At 44.8% G+C, this 14,919-nt stretch overlaps 1 protein-coding gene across 2 annotated transcripts; it reads left to right on the top strand.

Annotated features, from left to right (window-relative positions):
• Window positions 1–1,543: 1,543 nt before the first annotated feature.
• On the top strand, window positions 1,544–11,141 carry Gcnt3 (glucosaminyl (N-acetyl) transferase 3, mucin type). Of its 2 annotated transcripts, NM_001433050.1 has the most exon segments (3): window positions 1,544–1,672; window positions 5,490–5,539; window positions 7,053–11,141. In NM_001433050.1, a coding segment is annotated over 1 exon segment (1,314 nt). In that variant the 5' UTR covers window positions 1,544–1,672; window positions 5,490–5,539; window positions 7,053–7,105; the 3' UTR covers window positions 8,420–11,141.
• The last annotated feature ends 3,778 nt before the right edge of the window (window positions 11,142–14,919 follow it).

Below are 14,919 nucleotides of genomic sequence, written 5' to 3'. Positions count from 1 at the left end.
GCTGGAGAGAGAGCTCCATGGTTAAGAGCACATGCGGGGGCTGGGGAGAGAGCTCCGTGGTTAAGAGCACGTGCTTCTTCCACAGAGCAACCAAGTTCAGTTCCCAGCACCCACATCAGGCATCTTAGAACAACCCGTAGTTCTAGGTCCAGGTGATCTCACGCCCTCTAAAGGCTGCTAAAGGCATTTGCTCTCACATGCACATACCCACACACAGACATACACCTGAATACTTAAAGAAAAAAAAATCTCTACGTGCTGAAGAGGTGGCTCAGCAGTTAAAGGCAAACCCTGCTCTGGCAGAGGCCCTGAGTTCCACCTCCAGCACTCTCACCGTGAAGCTTACAAGTACCTAAAACTCCAGGTCCAGGGGTGACTCTGATACTCTCTTTTGGATTCCTTGGGCACTTACACTCAAGTACACATCCCAAATATATATATAAATTTAACCGTGTGCATACTTTTAAGAAAAAAATCTTTTTTTAAACATTTATTTATTTATTATGTATATATACATCATACAGCTTTCTGCCTGCGTGTATGTGCCTGCAGGCCAGAAGAGGGCACCAGACCTGATTGTGAGCCACCATGTGGTTGCTGGGAATTGAACTCAGGACCTATGGAAGAGCAGTCAGTGCTCTTAACCGCTGAGCCATCTCTCCAGTCCAAGAAAAAAATCTTAAAAAAAAAATAGTTATTACAAAAAGCCTGTAAGACAGGTGTTAATGCTGGTACCCGTGGTGCAGATGTCACCAGGTCCCAGACTGATAGAAGCATTTGCTCCAGGCAAAAACCGTCAGAACCAGGTTCCAGACCCAGCTTGTTCAGCCAAGCCCTAGGTTTACTTTTCACTACTGTGCATGTGGTATCACTAACACGCAGACTATCTCCACAAAATATTTCCATAACTGGCTAACATGATTTTCACATATACTTCACAAGTAAGAGTGGCTACTTGGGTTATATTCAGAATAAAATATTCAAAATATATTCTCTTTATTGACTGCACGGTGCAGTTTTTTTTGTTTTGTTTTTTTGTTTTGTTTTGTTTTTTGTTTTTTTGGGAGAAAAGCAACTAGAAGAGACTGACTAGCCGAGAAAAGCCATCTAAAGAGATACTGGAGGGATTTTATAGGCTTGGGTTTTTGGAGCCAGGTGTTTATGTTTTAATATTTTTGCCCCAGACATCTTTATAAGCCAACAATGAAAAGTCACGAGGATAAACCCCGGAAGCTAGCAGAAGACAAAACCCATGAAGCTGGGCCAATGACAGAATGGGTGCTGAGAAATCTACACATCTCCAATTGCTTTGGGTGGGTTTCCATCTCTGATCAGAAAGTGCTGGGAAGACAAGAAAAAAATCAGTTCCTGCACTGAGCATAGCAGAAATGATACATTTACAGTCTCCAGACCAGACGGCCTCCCCAGTCTGTGACACTGGCAACAGGACTGAAAACCAGTCTGGCTTGCCAGACGTATCCTTGCTAAGCTCTACCAGTAGAGGACGCTAGTATGAGATAGCTAGGCTGAAGGCGAGACTTCCGGTTCTTTTTCTACTTCCGGCTTGAGCATCACCTTGTCAACGCCTGCTGACCTCTCGAAAGACGTTCATTTTATTTTTGTACCTGAACTAGGACCAGTTTACAGGAATGACCCCTGCCACCTCTAAGAGGTCTGGATCTCAGCCTCGGGCAGCCGAGCTTAGAGACCTTAGCTCTAGTTGAGCAGTGCTCCCTTCCTCGGAGCTCCAAGTTTAAGCCTCTAGGGGCTCTCTACGCAAACTTCAATTTTCGCTATTCTCCATTTCTTGATTTCTCCAGCCAAGGAGTGGTAGAGTAATAGCTACTTCCAATGGCTCCTGCCTGAATGTCATCCCCATAACAGTTATTACCTAGTTCCTTTGGGTTTGGGGTGCTGGTGATTAGACCCAGAACTTCACGTTTGCCACAGATCTGTGTGCCCAACCTCCTAGATAAGTCCCACATATTCAATTGTTTTTATTCAGACATTTGTCAGGGGAAACTGCCCTTTGTTAGAGACATATGGGGTTGAGGAAATGCCAGCAGCTTTGAAGACATTGCCCACACTTCATTGTAAAAGCCACATCAGAGGTTTTCAGTGAAGACCAATATCCCCTAGCGCAATTTATTCTTTAGACTATAAGCCACACGCAGCTTCAAATGAGACTTACCCCCTGGATAGCTGTGGGTATTTCTGTGACCCGCCGGTTTCTATAGCCACCATAAGCAGACATAAGGGACTCTTGATTTTGGGCAAATAAGTTTTCAAATTAGTGTACACTGTGCAAAGTAAAGAGTCTCATTATGTCATTTCATGTACGTAAAGTGCTTTGATTATACTCATTTGATTATATTACCTTGTGTTTCCCCCCGTATTTGCTTTGTCCTTCCATATCCTTAATAGCCCCTTGTTACTTCCATAAACCCCCATTCCGGGTGCCCTCCCCATGACAGAGTTTACAGGCTGTACCTGCCTTTATGAGCCCGCCTTTTCTGTTCATCTATTGATGGGCATCTAGGTGGATTCCTTAACTTGGCTGTTGTAAGTTGTGATACAATAAACATGAGTCTGCAAGTGTCTCCATGGTAAGCTGACTTTGGTACCTCCAGGTATATACTAAGAAATGGTATAGCTGGGTCATATAGTTCCACTTTTATTTTTTTCTTTTGAGGAATCTGCATAGTGATTTCCATCGTGGCTGGACTAATTTACATTCTCGATATCAATGTACAAGGGTTCACCAACCCTGCCAACATATTCTGGGTTTTCTTATTCTGGTTATGCCAACTGGAGTAAGATTGAATCTCGGTGATTTGCATTTCATGGATGGTTAACGAATGGGTACATTTTCTCGTGTGTTTATTGGCTATTTGTATTCCTTAATTGGAAAATTGTTAAGTTCTTTGCCCACTTGTTGATTAAATTATTTACTGTTGAATTTCTTTTTAAAGATTTGTTTTTTGTTATGTGTCTGTATGAGTATAAGCCATGTGAGTGCAGGTTACCATGGAGGCCAGAAGAGGGCGCTGGATTCTCGGGAGAGGGTGTTACAGGCAGCTGTGGGCACTGGGAACCAAACAAAACTCTGGTCCTCTTCAAGGAGTAGCAAATGCTCTTAGTCACTGAGCTACCGTTCCAGCCCCTATGCAGAAGTTTTTAAACCTGTCAGTCAATTTTTTGATCTTATTTCTAAAATCTTGCCCTTCCTCTAGACGGTTCAAAGTTTCAGATCTTCCATGAAGGCTTCTTACCTGTTTTAAGTTGGCTTCTGTTCTGGGAGATGGGAGATAATGATCTAGTTTCAGCTTCCCATTTTTCCCAGCACCGCTCGTGAATGAGGCTGTCTTTCTTTAATGCAGACTTTTGGCCATTCTATATCAAGAATCCGATGACAGTTTCCTTGTAGATTTCTGTTTTGTTTTGGTTCATTTTGTTTTGAGGCAGGGTCTCTCTATGTAGTCCTGGTTGTACTGAAACTTGCTTTGTAGAGCGAGCTGGCCCACCTGCCTCTGCTTCCCATGTTCTGTAATTAAAGACCTGCCTTTCACACGGAGCTTAGTGTAGACTTATTGTAAATCTTCTTTCCCTTGTACTGCTGTCTGTTTCACACTAGGAGCACGCTGTTTTCATGACAATGTCTCTGCAGTATACTTTGAAGTCAGGTATTCTGCTATTTCTAGTGCCTGCGGTTTTATTCCTCACTTTGGGATTCTTTTGGCCGTTTGTGTTTCCACATAAATTTTAGAGGTCCCTCCTCCACATTTCTCTTTAGAATTCCATTCAGATTTAGATGAAGATTACAAAGAATTTGTAAGTCACTTTTCTAAATGGAAGTTTTCTCAATATTCTGCCAAACATGTGAAGCCTTTGTATCTTCAAGTGTCTTTCTTTAATGTTTGGTCCCAGACAGTGTGTGCTTATACGTCAGGCTGTCCATATGTCTAGAAATGAGCTCAAGCTGGACTACAGGAAAATTTCTAGATAAAAGCCAGCATTCCTCAGGGGCTTAAGAAGCAAGTTCCAATCTGCCAAAAGGAGCCATTTTCCTTGCCTCTGGCAGAAGGGGCATATGACGCCATTGACATTTATCTGTGGCTGCATACCAATGTCTATGCTGGCCTCCAGGGTTCCTCAGTCCCTAATTGTTAGACATTTCAGACTAGCTCTTGTCACTTCCCCAGGCTTCCATCCTCTTTATAAGGGACAAAGCTTTTCCCTCTGCCCCTCCCGTCACCCTTGTCCAGCCCTGGCCAGGTCCAACTTGTTAGTTTCTTCTTAGAACTCTTCCAGATGTATCTGGATATTTTCTCTCTCAGGGTCATGTCCATTCTTCCCCCCTCTCTCTTTCTCTCTCCCCTTCTCTCCCTCCTCCTCCCCCTCTTCCTCTCTGTCTCAAAAAACCTTTCCCTCACCCATACCATGGAGCTGTCACATCAGCAGTTTCTTTACTGTACATACATTGGTGCTGGAAACCTAGCATACATTTAGCGCCTAATACTTTCTTTTCATTTGTCTTTTTGATGCAAGGACTCACTACGTAGCCTTGGGTACCTGGAACTCACTCTGTAGACCAGGCTGGCCTTGAACTCATAGAAATCCACCAGCCTCTGCCCCTTGAGTGATGAGATTAACGGCTCCATCACCACCATGCCCGGCCAACTCTTTCTTTTCATCCTCCGGATTGTTAATGTCTTTGGTTAACTAAGCTTTAGTCCTTGTTGGATTTGTTCGGTTTTGAGGCTGTTATGATTGGTACTGGCTTCCTGACTTTTTTTTTTTTTTACAGTGAGTTGTTGATTTTGTATCTTCCTCCTTTGTACAGGGTGTTTACTAGATCTAAGTCTTCTAGTGGCGTTTCAGGTCTTACATGTGTAGGGTCATATTACTTGAAAACAAGGGAGTGTGTGTGTGTGTGTGTGTGTGTGTGTGTGTGTGTGTGTGTGTGTAGTGGGGGAGATGGAGAAGGAGAGAGAGAAATAAGAAAAAAAAATCCTATGGTATTTATGCTATCTCTGCCTCTTGAGATGTCCCAGGAGTACAAGGAGTGACATTTTTACTCCCAAACTAAAGGAGACAAGGTCCATCTATGATAGCTGTGTATTGGGTGGGAGAGGAAAAGACTTGCATGAACACTGAGTTTCTAGTGAATAGTGTCAGGGCAGGAGAGCACAGGCAGAAACTGGGCCCTTCTGATCGAAATGCTTTATTGCTTTCTCAGAGGTGGCCAGCACTGCCCCGTCTCCTTCACCTCCCAGTATGACTAGTGCTTGAGAACACAGTCCTGAATGGTTTGCCTAGTTCACTCCCTTTTCTGAGAACAGGAAGTCAAAAGGTGAGTGACAGAGCCACCTGCTGCTCTCTCCTTTGCATAGGTCTAACAGGAGCGTTGAGCTCCTTGGAGTCTGGGAGGTAAGAAGGCAAAGTGTTAATTTGTACCTCGTAGAACCAAACTAACCTTCACTCCACAGACTCACAACGTTGGAGAGAACTCCCCTAAGCAGCCAAGAAGGTATCAAAGGTGAGAGCTTTCTTCATTTTCCTTCTTAAATCTTATTCCCAAGAGTTACTACTGAAAAGGATATAATTTTATGTTCCCAAAGAGATGGATCAGAGGAAAAGAACCTGCTGAAGGTGTGTTATACTTTTAATTTATTTTTTAGGAGGGTGGTGGTGGTGGTGGTGGTGGTGGTGGTGGTGGTGGTGGTGGTGGATTGTCTTCCCCTCTAAGTCTGGTTTCTTTGGTGGTATTCAGACCTTGCGTTGTATTTAAAAAGTAGGTTTGTGGAATAAGCACCAGGCTCCCTCATAGACATAAAGACTCGGGAAGGCAGAACGGAGAGAAGTCTCCAGTCTTCTAACATGAGTGATATTTGAGTAGAGCTCAGCTTCTGTTTATCTGTCATAAAAAGAGCCTAGTGATGACTAGTCGGTTGTGAGTTTTACGGTGTACAGAAATGACCCTAGTCCACAGGCTAATAAATAACCTGTGTGTACAACCAGGCTCCCCTCTGTGTAGAGATAGAGTTTGAATTAGAGATAGCATTTGACTGCTGTTAATTTTCAGACAATACCGAATTGCTTTATATTTTATTTTCTATCATCATCATCATCATCATCATCATCATCATCATTTTTAATTTCTGGTTTCTTTGAGACAGGGTCTCTCTATGTAGCCCAGGCTAGCCTGAAACTCACTATGAAGATAGGTTTGAGACAGGGTCTCTCTATGTAGCCCAGGCTAGCCTGAAACTCACTATGAAGATAGGTTTGAGACAGGGTCTCTCTATGTAGCCCAGGCTAGCCTGAAACTCACTATGAAGATAGGTTTGAGACAAGGTCTCTCTATGTAGCCCAGGCTAGCCTGAAACTCAAGGGTCTCTCTATCTAGCCCAGGCTAGCCTGAAACTCACTATGAAGATAGGTTGGCTTCAAACTCAGAAGTCTGCCTGCCTCTGCCTCCTGAGTGCTAGGAGGTGTGAGCTACCATGTCCAGCTATTTAGTGTTTCTTTAAGGATATTTTAAAATGAAAGGTTAGCCAGAGACAGGATCTGAGTTTTGAATGATATGGGATGTGAAGAATCTTAAGGTAGAGATTTACAAACGGAAGCAAGAAATGTTGCTTCCTCTTAAAGGGGCTTGAGTCTGGAACTGATGGCAGAGTCGATTTTAGGTCGTTTGTTTCCAGACCTGGATAACAGTTCATTCTAGGGCAGCAAGGGCTGGGGAGGGGATGAGGGTGGGTACTTCCACCAGCTAATGCACCTTTAACGCGGAGAGCCCAGCCCCATGCTTCCCTCTGTCCAGAGATAAAGGTGGAACTGGTCCCCGTGGCAGTCTGGGCTGCCTGCTTTGTAGGGCAATTTTAAGTCTCCCCCGGTAAGCCTGGTGGATGGGCTCCTTGCCTGGTTTTCACCAAGCTATTTCTCAGGAGAAGAGATCTCTTTTGCCGTCAGAAGTTTGGAGTTGAACTTTGACATTCCTGGGACTATGTTTAGTTGGTTTATAACCAGAGACTCTTTGTTCTGTTTAGAGAGCCCACCCACTCCTCTGCTGGGCGAGGCTTGATGGTTCCCACCTGTGAAGATGGTTTCATGGAGGAGGTTCTGTTGGCACTATCATGGGTGGACCCTGGGCTGCTACATGCTGCTGGCTATCATTGCCCTGAAACTGTCCCTCAGATTGAAGTGTGATTTCGATGTCATGGATCTGGACTCAAAGGAATTTCAAAGCCAGTACTGCAGGGACCTCCTGTACAAGACCCTGGAGCTGCCAGCAAAGAGTTCCATCAACTGTTCAGGGGTCATCCGAGGGGAACAGAAAGCGGTGACCCAGGCTCTGCTGAATAACCTGGAACTTAAGAGGAAGCGGCAGTCCTTCACAGAGGCCGACTACCTTAGCATGACGGCAGACTGTGAGCACTTCAAGACCCAGAGGAAGTTTATACAGGTCCCACTGAGCAAAGAAGAGGCCAACTTCCCCATTGCGTACTCCATGGTGATTCATGAGAAGATTGAGAACTTTGAAAGGCTGCTGCGAGCTGTGTACACCCCTCAGAACATATACTGTGTCCATGTGGACCAGAAGTCTTCAGAAACTTTTCAGCAGGCAGTCAGGGCCATTGTGTCATGCTTCCCCAATGTCTTCATAGCTAATAAGCTGGTGTCAGTGGTCTATGCCTCCTGGTCCAGAGTGCAGGCTGATCTGAACTGCATGGAAGACTTGCTCCAGAGCCCCGTGCCGTGGGAGTACCTCCTGAACACCTGTGGGACAGACTTCCCCATCAAAACCAATGCCGAGATGGTCAAGGCCCTCAAGCTACTGAATGGGCAGAACAGCATGGAGTCAGAGGTACCACCTCCACATAAAACGTTCCGTTGGAAATACCACTATGAGGTGGCCGACACACTATACAGAACCAGCAAGGAGAAGACCCCGCCCCCTAACAACATAACCATGTTCACTGGCAATGCCTACATGGTGGCTTCTCGAGACTTCATTGAACATGTATTAAGTAACTCAAAAGCCCGGCAACTGATCGAATGGGTAAAAGACACTTACAGTCCTGATGAGCACCTTTGGGCCACCCTCCAGCGTGCCTCATGGATGCCTGGATCAGATCCCTTGCACCCCAAATTTGACCTATCAGACATGAGATCCATTGCAAGACTAACCAAGTGGCAGGACCATGAGGGAGACATTGAGAATGGGGCGCCTTATACGTCTTGCTCAGGAATCCACCAGCGGGCTATCTGTGTTTACGGGTCAGGGGACCTGCACTGGATACTTCAGAACCATCACCTCTTGGCCAACAAGTTTGATCCAAAGGTGGATGACAATGTTCTTCAGTGTCTAGAAGAATATTTACGTCACAAAGCCATCTATGGGACCGAGTTATGAGACTCACTGCAAGATGATTGTTACCTGTGTGGCAGGAAAATGCCAGGACCTACTGGGGCAATGTGGGGTAGGCAGCTGGGGCTCAAGACTCCATGTGTCCCTCAGGATGAGGGGCTGCAATTGGACAGTGGGTAAGTAGACCTCTGCCCCTTGTGAGCTGTTGCTGGTGAATGTGGCCGTTCTCCAGTTCTTTCCCCAACAGGCTTTCTTTAGCTTCCTCACAGAGCTAGAAAAAGAAATACTGTTACTTGGGAAAGTGACGGAGGGGACATGTGGCCAGGGACTCTGGATTCTGGCTGAAGGCTTCCTGTCAGGTTCTCTACAGAGACTTTGTTTCAAATTCCCCTGGCTTAGTCTTGGGAGGGGAACTTTAGTGCAAAGAACCCTCCTCTTTTGTATTGTTAATTTAAAATAAATAGCTTCTAAACCAAAATCCTACCCTTACAGTGTTGTCTATGAATTCAGAAGTAATGTAAACAGGTAAAATGTGTGAGACATTACTCGTACGTTGAGGACAGTTAGTGTAGTGGCTGGTAAGAAAGTCTCCATAGCAAGCTGATAGCCAACGGAATCACAGAGTTAATTGTCTTGCTAGCGAGAGCCTTCCTAGTTTTGCTTTCATTGGTAGACTGAATTTTCCATAAGGGGAAAAACAGAGTGATTTAACTAGTTTGCTATTATGTGTTTAGGAGAGAGGTAGCTTCATGGCCAAAGCTTAGCATCCTGTACCGAGCAGCCAAATTCACTGGAGTTCAGTTTGGTGGGGGTGGGGGTAGAAGCTGCACTGTTAATGCTTAGGCTGGGGAGTAAAAGGAAACCGTTGTGCTAACCCAAGATGCCTGAGATTCTGTGTTTAAACCTCTTAAATCAAAGTTTCTTGATTTCATTATGTAAATATCAGGCTCACTATTTGCCACTTTGTAGATTGTGCCTTTCCCTGTGGGGACGCAGGGATGTGTGTAAATACATATGTACAAATGCTAAAATATGTAAATTTACAGGAACACATTCCCCAGTGAAATCACTTCCTCTCTGAAGACCCAGAGCTCAAATTTGGCCAGTATGCATTCTATTCTGTAACCAGCAGGGGGCACTAGAAACTATAGGCAGAACCTTTGACTTGGTTTAGCTGACTTTCTGTGTGTGTGCCCCTGAAGAGGGGTTTATGTACAAATTAACTTGCGTAATTTGAATGAGGCTCCCATCGATATGTTAGACTGTCAACAGGCTTCTTCATTTCAACCGTAGCCCTTGTCCCTTTAACAGTTAGTGGGTGATGGGAATGTCTTTTTTTCCCCCCTTTTTGGTTTCAAGAAAGGTTTCCCCATATAGCTCTGACTGTCCTAGAACTCTGTAGACCAGGCTGTCTCCTCCATGCCTAGTGGAATTTCTATTTCAAAGTGAGCAACTTCTTCTTCTTCTCTTTTTTTAAAGATTGGCCTCTGTGGGCATGGGCATTGTCACCACAAACTCACCCAACACCGCAATGTTAAGTCTTTGTTTGCAGCCTTACCTCAGAGGTGACTGTCATGAAATCTGCTGCTGGCAGCTGTGATTATTCCTGGCCCTTCCCTCAGGAGGAAAGTAGAGGGGTTGCTGGCCTGTGGGATGTGTGTAGAAACACCTTCCCGAAGACACATATCCTGAGGAGAGAAGCCAGATTCTTCAGAGTCAAGCCTCCCGCAAAGCTTTGGTAATAAACGGAGCAGCAGCTTTTCACAGAAATACATTCAAGCTACTGGGCTGAGGGCCTGCAATGTTTTGGTAATTTTCCCAAGCATTAAAATTTTCTCTAGAAAGTATGTTGGGTGGACGAAAATAGTTTGTTCAATAGGATGAGGTCATCAAATCAGAAGCATCACACTTCACCTGGTTTGTTTGGTGTTCTTTCAAGGTCACATGGGTAAGCCAGCACATCTGTTGCTCTTTCCTTTTTGAGTCTTCTCTGTTTCATTAACCCTTCTCTGGAAAGGGAAAGCCCCAGAAGCAACTGGAGCTTTATACTTGTGGCACCTTCCAAGGCTCAAGTTTCCTCCTCATTTTGATGTACGGCCATCCCTGAGCTGTGTTCTAAATAAGTTTTTGCTGCTTATTCTATTTGTTCTCAGTTTAGTGAACATTTATTAAGAGAAGACAAAGCAGTTGTTAACTTTGGGGCATCTAATTTAGTTGGAGAAGTCAGATATGCTGTTTAAAAATGGAGAGAATAACATCTTGCCCATGGGCCTAGTGCTCTTAGGTATTCAAATGCTAAATTCTGTACCCCAAGATGTGGTTGCCCCAAGATACGCAAATTCCCATGTACACCAGCTTTTGTTGTGCAAACTTTGCTTGCCCATTTAAAGTTAATTGGTTAAGTAAGTTTAAACAATTAAAATTAATTGTTTAACTAACAGGCCAGAGCCTGTGATTGGGCAAGATAATAACATTTTTCTGCTCATTCTTTTTGTTCTTGGTTTAGGGAAAGTTTATTAAGAGAGAGAGAGAGAGAGAAAGCAGTTGCTAACTTTGGGGCTTCTAATTTTAGTTGGAGAGGTCAGATAAGGTGTTTAAAAATGGAGAGACTAACATCTTGCCTGCCTTAAAACACCTTCACTGACCAAACCAAAGGTCTATCTGTATGTTTCTCACTCAGTTGGAATTTATTGGAAAGGTAGAACATGTTATGATTCTTCATAAACCTTGATGTGCTGACAACCAATAAAACAATTCATTCCACTCATGTGAACCGAGTTCTTGGTGCTTGCCACACATTTATTCATTTGTGCATGGAGGGAGGCATGGCAGGACACACACATGGGATGGCTTGGGCGTGGTGGTCAGGGGACTGTGTGGGGAGTAGGTGCTCTCCTTCCACTGTGTTCATTCCAGGAGTGAACTCCGGTACGAGGCTTTGTGGCAAGACCTGATCAGTCACCTGGCTGGTCCCACACATTGTTATGGACACTGGGAATACAACAGTCATCAAAATGTGAAAGTTCCCACACTCACATTATCCATTAATTATTAAAAGTGCCAAGTGCTAGAGAGAAATTGAAGGGCGTGGTGGAGACCTTGGGAGAGCAGGGTGCAGCTGTATGAGGACGTTTCACATTTTCTAAGGTGGTTGAGGAGGCCCTCAGTGAAAACATCATTTTCTAGTAGAGGTCTGAAGCAGGCTAGGGACAATCCATGGAGGTTAATGAAAGAAGAACATTCTAGGCCAAAAGGAGAGACTTTTAAAGCCTCGCAGCAGGATCGCCCAGGCCAAATTTCAGAACATCAAGGAAGCTAGTTTGCATGGAATGGAGTGGAAGGCCAGTTGGATACCTACTAAAGAAAAGGGATTGATCAGTTTAGCAATTGGGCAGCCCCATCAATTTGGTCTCTGGGGAGTGTCTTCTGGGCTGTATGGGAGTGTCAGCGAAGGACTATGGGCCTTGGATCGGGCTGTGGGTGTGTCTGTGGGAGTCGATTCAGTTAATTGGACCCAATCTAATCTAGTGTCAGTGGCACCATTCCTTGAGCAGGAGGTCCTGAGCCATACAAGAGTGGAGAGATTTCTGTACTCCTAGAACTCAGGAGGCAGGGGCAGGGGACCCTCTGTTGAGTTTGAGGCCAGCCTGGACTACATAGCAAGTTTCAGGCCAGCTGGGCAACACAGTGAAATGAAAAAGGAAAGAAAGGAAGAAAGAAAAAAGAAAAGAAAGAAAGAAGGAAAGAAAGAAGAAAAGAAAGAAAGAGGAAACATTGAGAGCTAAGACAGTCAGCCAGTCAGCCAGTCAGCCAGCAAGCATTCCTGCTCTGTGTTCTTCCTTGTGGATTTGATGCCAGTAGCTACCTAAAGTTCTTGCCTTGACTGGCCCCTAGTGATGGACTGTAACCTAGAACCGAAAGCCAAATAACCCCTTCCTCCTTTTAATTGCCCTTTTCACCCTTTAATGGAAAGGGTGTTTTATCACAGTCTCAGAAATGAGAGGAGGTCAGGGCAGATGAAGACGTGGTCACTGGAAGGAAAAGTGTGATGGTGACCTCATGACCTTGATAGAGATCAGTGTGTGTGGCGTGAGGAGGCAAGAACCTGACTGAAGGTGATTTGAAGAGAACGCTGGAGCAAAACTGGGTTAAAAGGGTATAGATAAATTACCTGAGGGGTTTTGTTTTAAGCTGAGGAGGAAGGAGATCCTCCACTAACTGAAGTTATCTTGAACTTTTGAAAAGTGATCGTGTGTTTTTGTGTAGGGGAGATCCAATCAGAGCAAAAATGTGGGAATCCTGGAGAGGCTTGCCAGAGTGCCAGGATGCGAGGAAGAAAGGGATGGCTAGTGAGCAGGATAGAAGCTTTATCTTCAATGGAGCCAGGGACAAGGCCCCCGCAGGACTGGAGGCAAAGCGGGTAGACTTAGCCATGGGTAGACGGGCAGACATGGTGGGCTGCCCATACAGGTGAAGGACAGAACAGAACACTGGAGTCTTCTTCCTCAGTTACACCCCACCTTCCTTGTTTGAGACAGAGTATGTCACTGAACATGGAGCTTGCCAGCTTTGCTAGTCTGGCTGGCCAGCAATCCCCAGGAGTCCTTCTGTCTCTGCTACTCCAGTGCTGGGATTAAGGGTGCATGACACATCACCTGGCTTTTTATAATGTATGGGTTGGGAATCAAACTCAAGTTCTCATGCTTTCCAGGCAGGCACTTCACCAACTCGAGCCATCTTCCTAGCCACCCATCTCATTAACACATCATCTGAGGTATAATATACATATATTATATACATATAGAATATACATATAGAATATATATAATATACATATATTATATACATATAGAATATACATATAGAATATATATATATATATAATATACATATAGAAAAGTACAAAACGCCCATATATGCCGGAAGAAGTTTTACAAAGTAAACACACCTGTACAAGTGGAACCCAGGTCATGGAATGTACCATGACTCACAACCCAGGGTACTTCTGTGCCCTTTCCATAGTGAATTCACTACACCATGTTACTTTCCTATCGACTGGGCACACGGGTTCTAATTGCTTTACAGACTCACCGACATGTCCAATATTCTGCCTGTCGGCGCTGGAGGAGAACGGAAAAGGGTATCAGCAGCTCTGAAGCTGGAGTTCAAAGTGGTTGTGAGTCAGCTGACATGGGTGCTGGGAATTAACGCAGGCTCTCTGTGGAGACAGGGCATGCTCTTAACCACTGGGCAACCCTCTTCAGCCCCAAAATACAGTCTTAAGGGCAATTCCTCCTGGTCTGGAGTGTCAGAAGCACCATAGACTTAGAGTGGAAGAGCATTCCGTGGAGAGTACACAGGGGCCCCAGGGGCTGCCCAGGAGATGCTTTCAGCGTGTTAGAAGCTGCTGCGCCTTCTGTAAAGTAAAACACCTTGCTTACCCCCAGTCCCAGGAGGATTCCACGTACTCAGAAGATAAAACATTTTATCACGTCATGCAAAAAAAAAAATAGACATATGAGTTCTTACCAACATAGAGGCATTTTTAATTTTTTTTCTTTTTTCCTTTTTTCGGAGCTGGGGACTGAACCCAGGGCCTTGCGCTTGCAAGGCAAGCGCTCTATCACTGAGCTAAATCCCCAACCCCGAGGCATTTTTTAAAATGATGTAATAAAATAAATTTATCTTGGAGTCTCTTAGACTCTAACAGTAGCAGACAGCAAGCAGTTGTGTAGACTGTATTGTGATATTAACATAATATGGTACTGGAATAAGCAAGCCCTCAGTCTTTTATGCTGCAGAGTATACTTCCTGGTGTGTAAAGTCTTGTAAGAAGCTTTGAAACAGAACTCAGTTGGTAGGACACTCCCTTAGCGTGCATGAAATCCTGTGTTGGATGCCCAGGGTCACGGACACCAGGTGTACTGGTGCATACCTGTCCCTTGGGTGGTGGTTACTATTTCAACGACTATTTTTAATACCCACTTCTTACCCTCTATGTTTTCTGAAATGGTAGACCCCAAGTGTGTGTATGTATATGCATACACACACACACACACACACACACACACACACACACACACACACACACACGAGTAAGAGCCCGTGTTAATCCAGTGGGTCCTCACTCCATTCCACATAGCATGCTGCCCCTTGGTGAGCCTCAGAGATTTAAGCTGCTTCTGTAGTTGACCAATGCCACAAAGGATAGCTGGGATATTTTCATGCATTCATTTTTAGCTGGTAAGGTTTCATGGTCAGTTTTCTCCCCGACTGAGTTTTTGGCCATGGAAGCAGCTTCTATCAGGATCTCCCTTTTTCCCTGCACTCATATGAGGAGTCTGGACCCATCCTTGAGCGCCATCATCCTTGAACACTTCTGATTGGTGAACTGCATCTGTGACCAGAGCGGGCATCTTAGCCAGTAGATCTTGCTCAACTGTCTGAACTTCAGGCTCTGTTGATTTGTTGTGGAAGATACCCTCTTCCGGGGCCCCCCGTTCCTGTAATTATTCTCCTAAACCTAATTTAACATCTTGTCTGAG

The sequence above is a fragment of the Rattus norvegicus genome, chromosome 8 (genome assembly GCF_021556685.1).
Source record: "Rattus norvegicus strain SHRSP/BbbUtx chromosome 8, alternate assembly SHRSP_T2T, whole genome shotgun sequence".
Taxonomy (NCBI): Eukaryota; Metazoa; Chordata; class Mammalia; order Rodentia; family Muridae; genus Rattus; species Rattus norvegicus.
The sequence above is the reverse complement of the archived record's forward strand: the minus strand, read 5'-3'. Positions and strand labels throughout refer to the sequence as shown.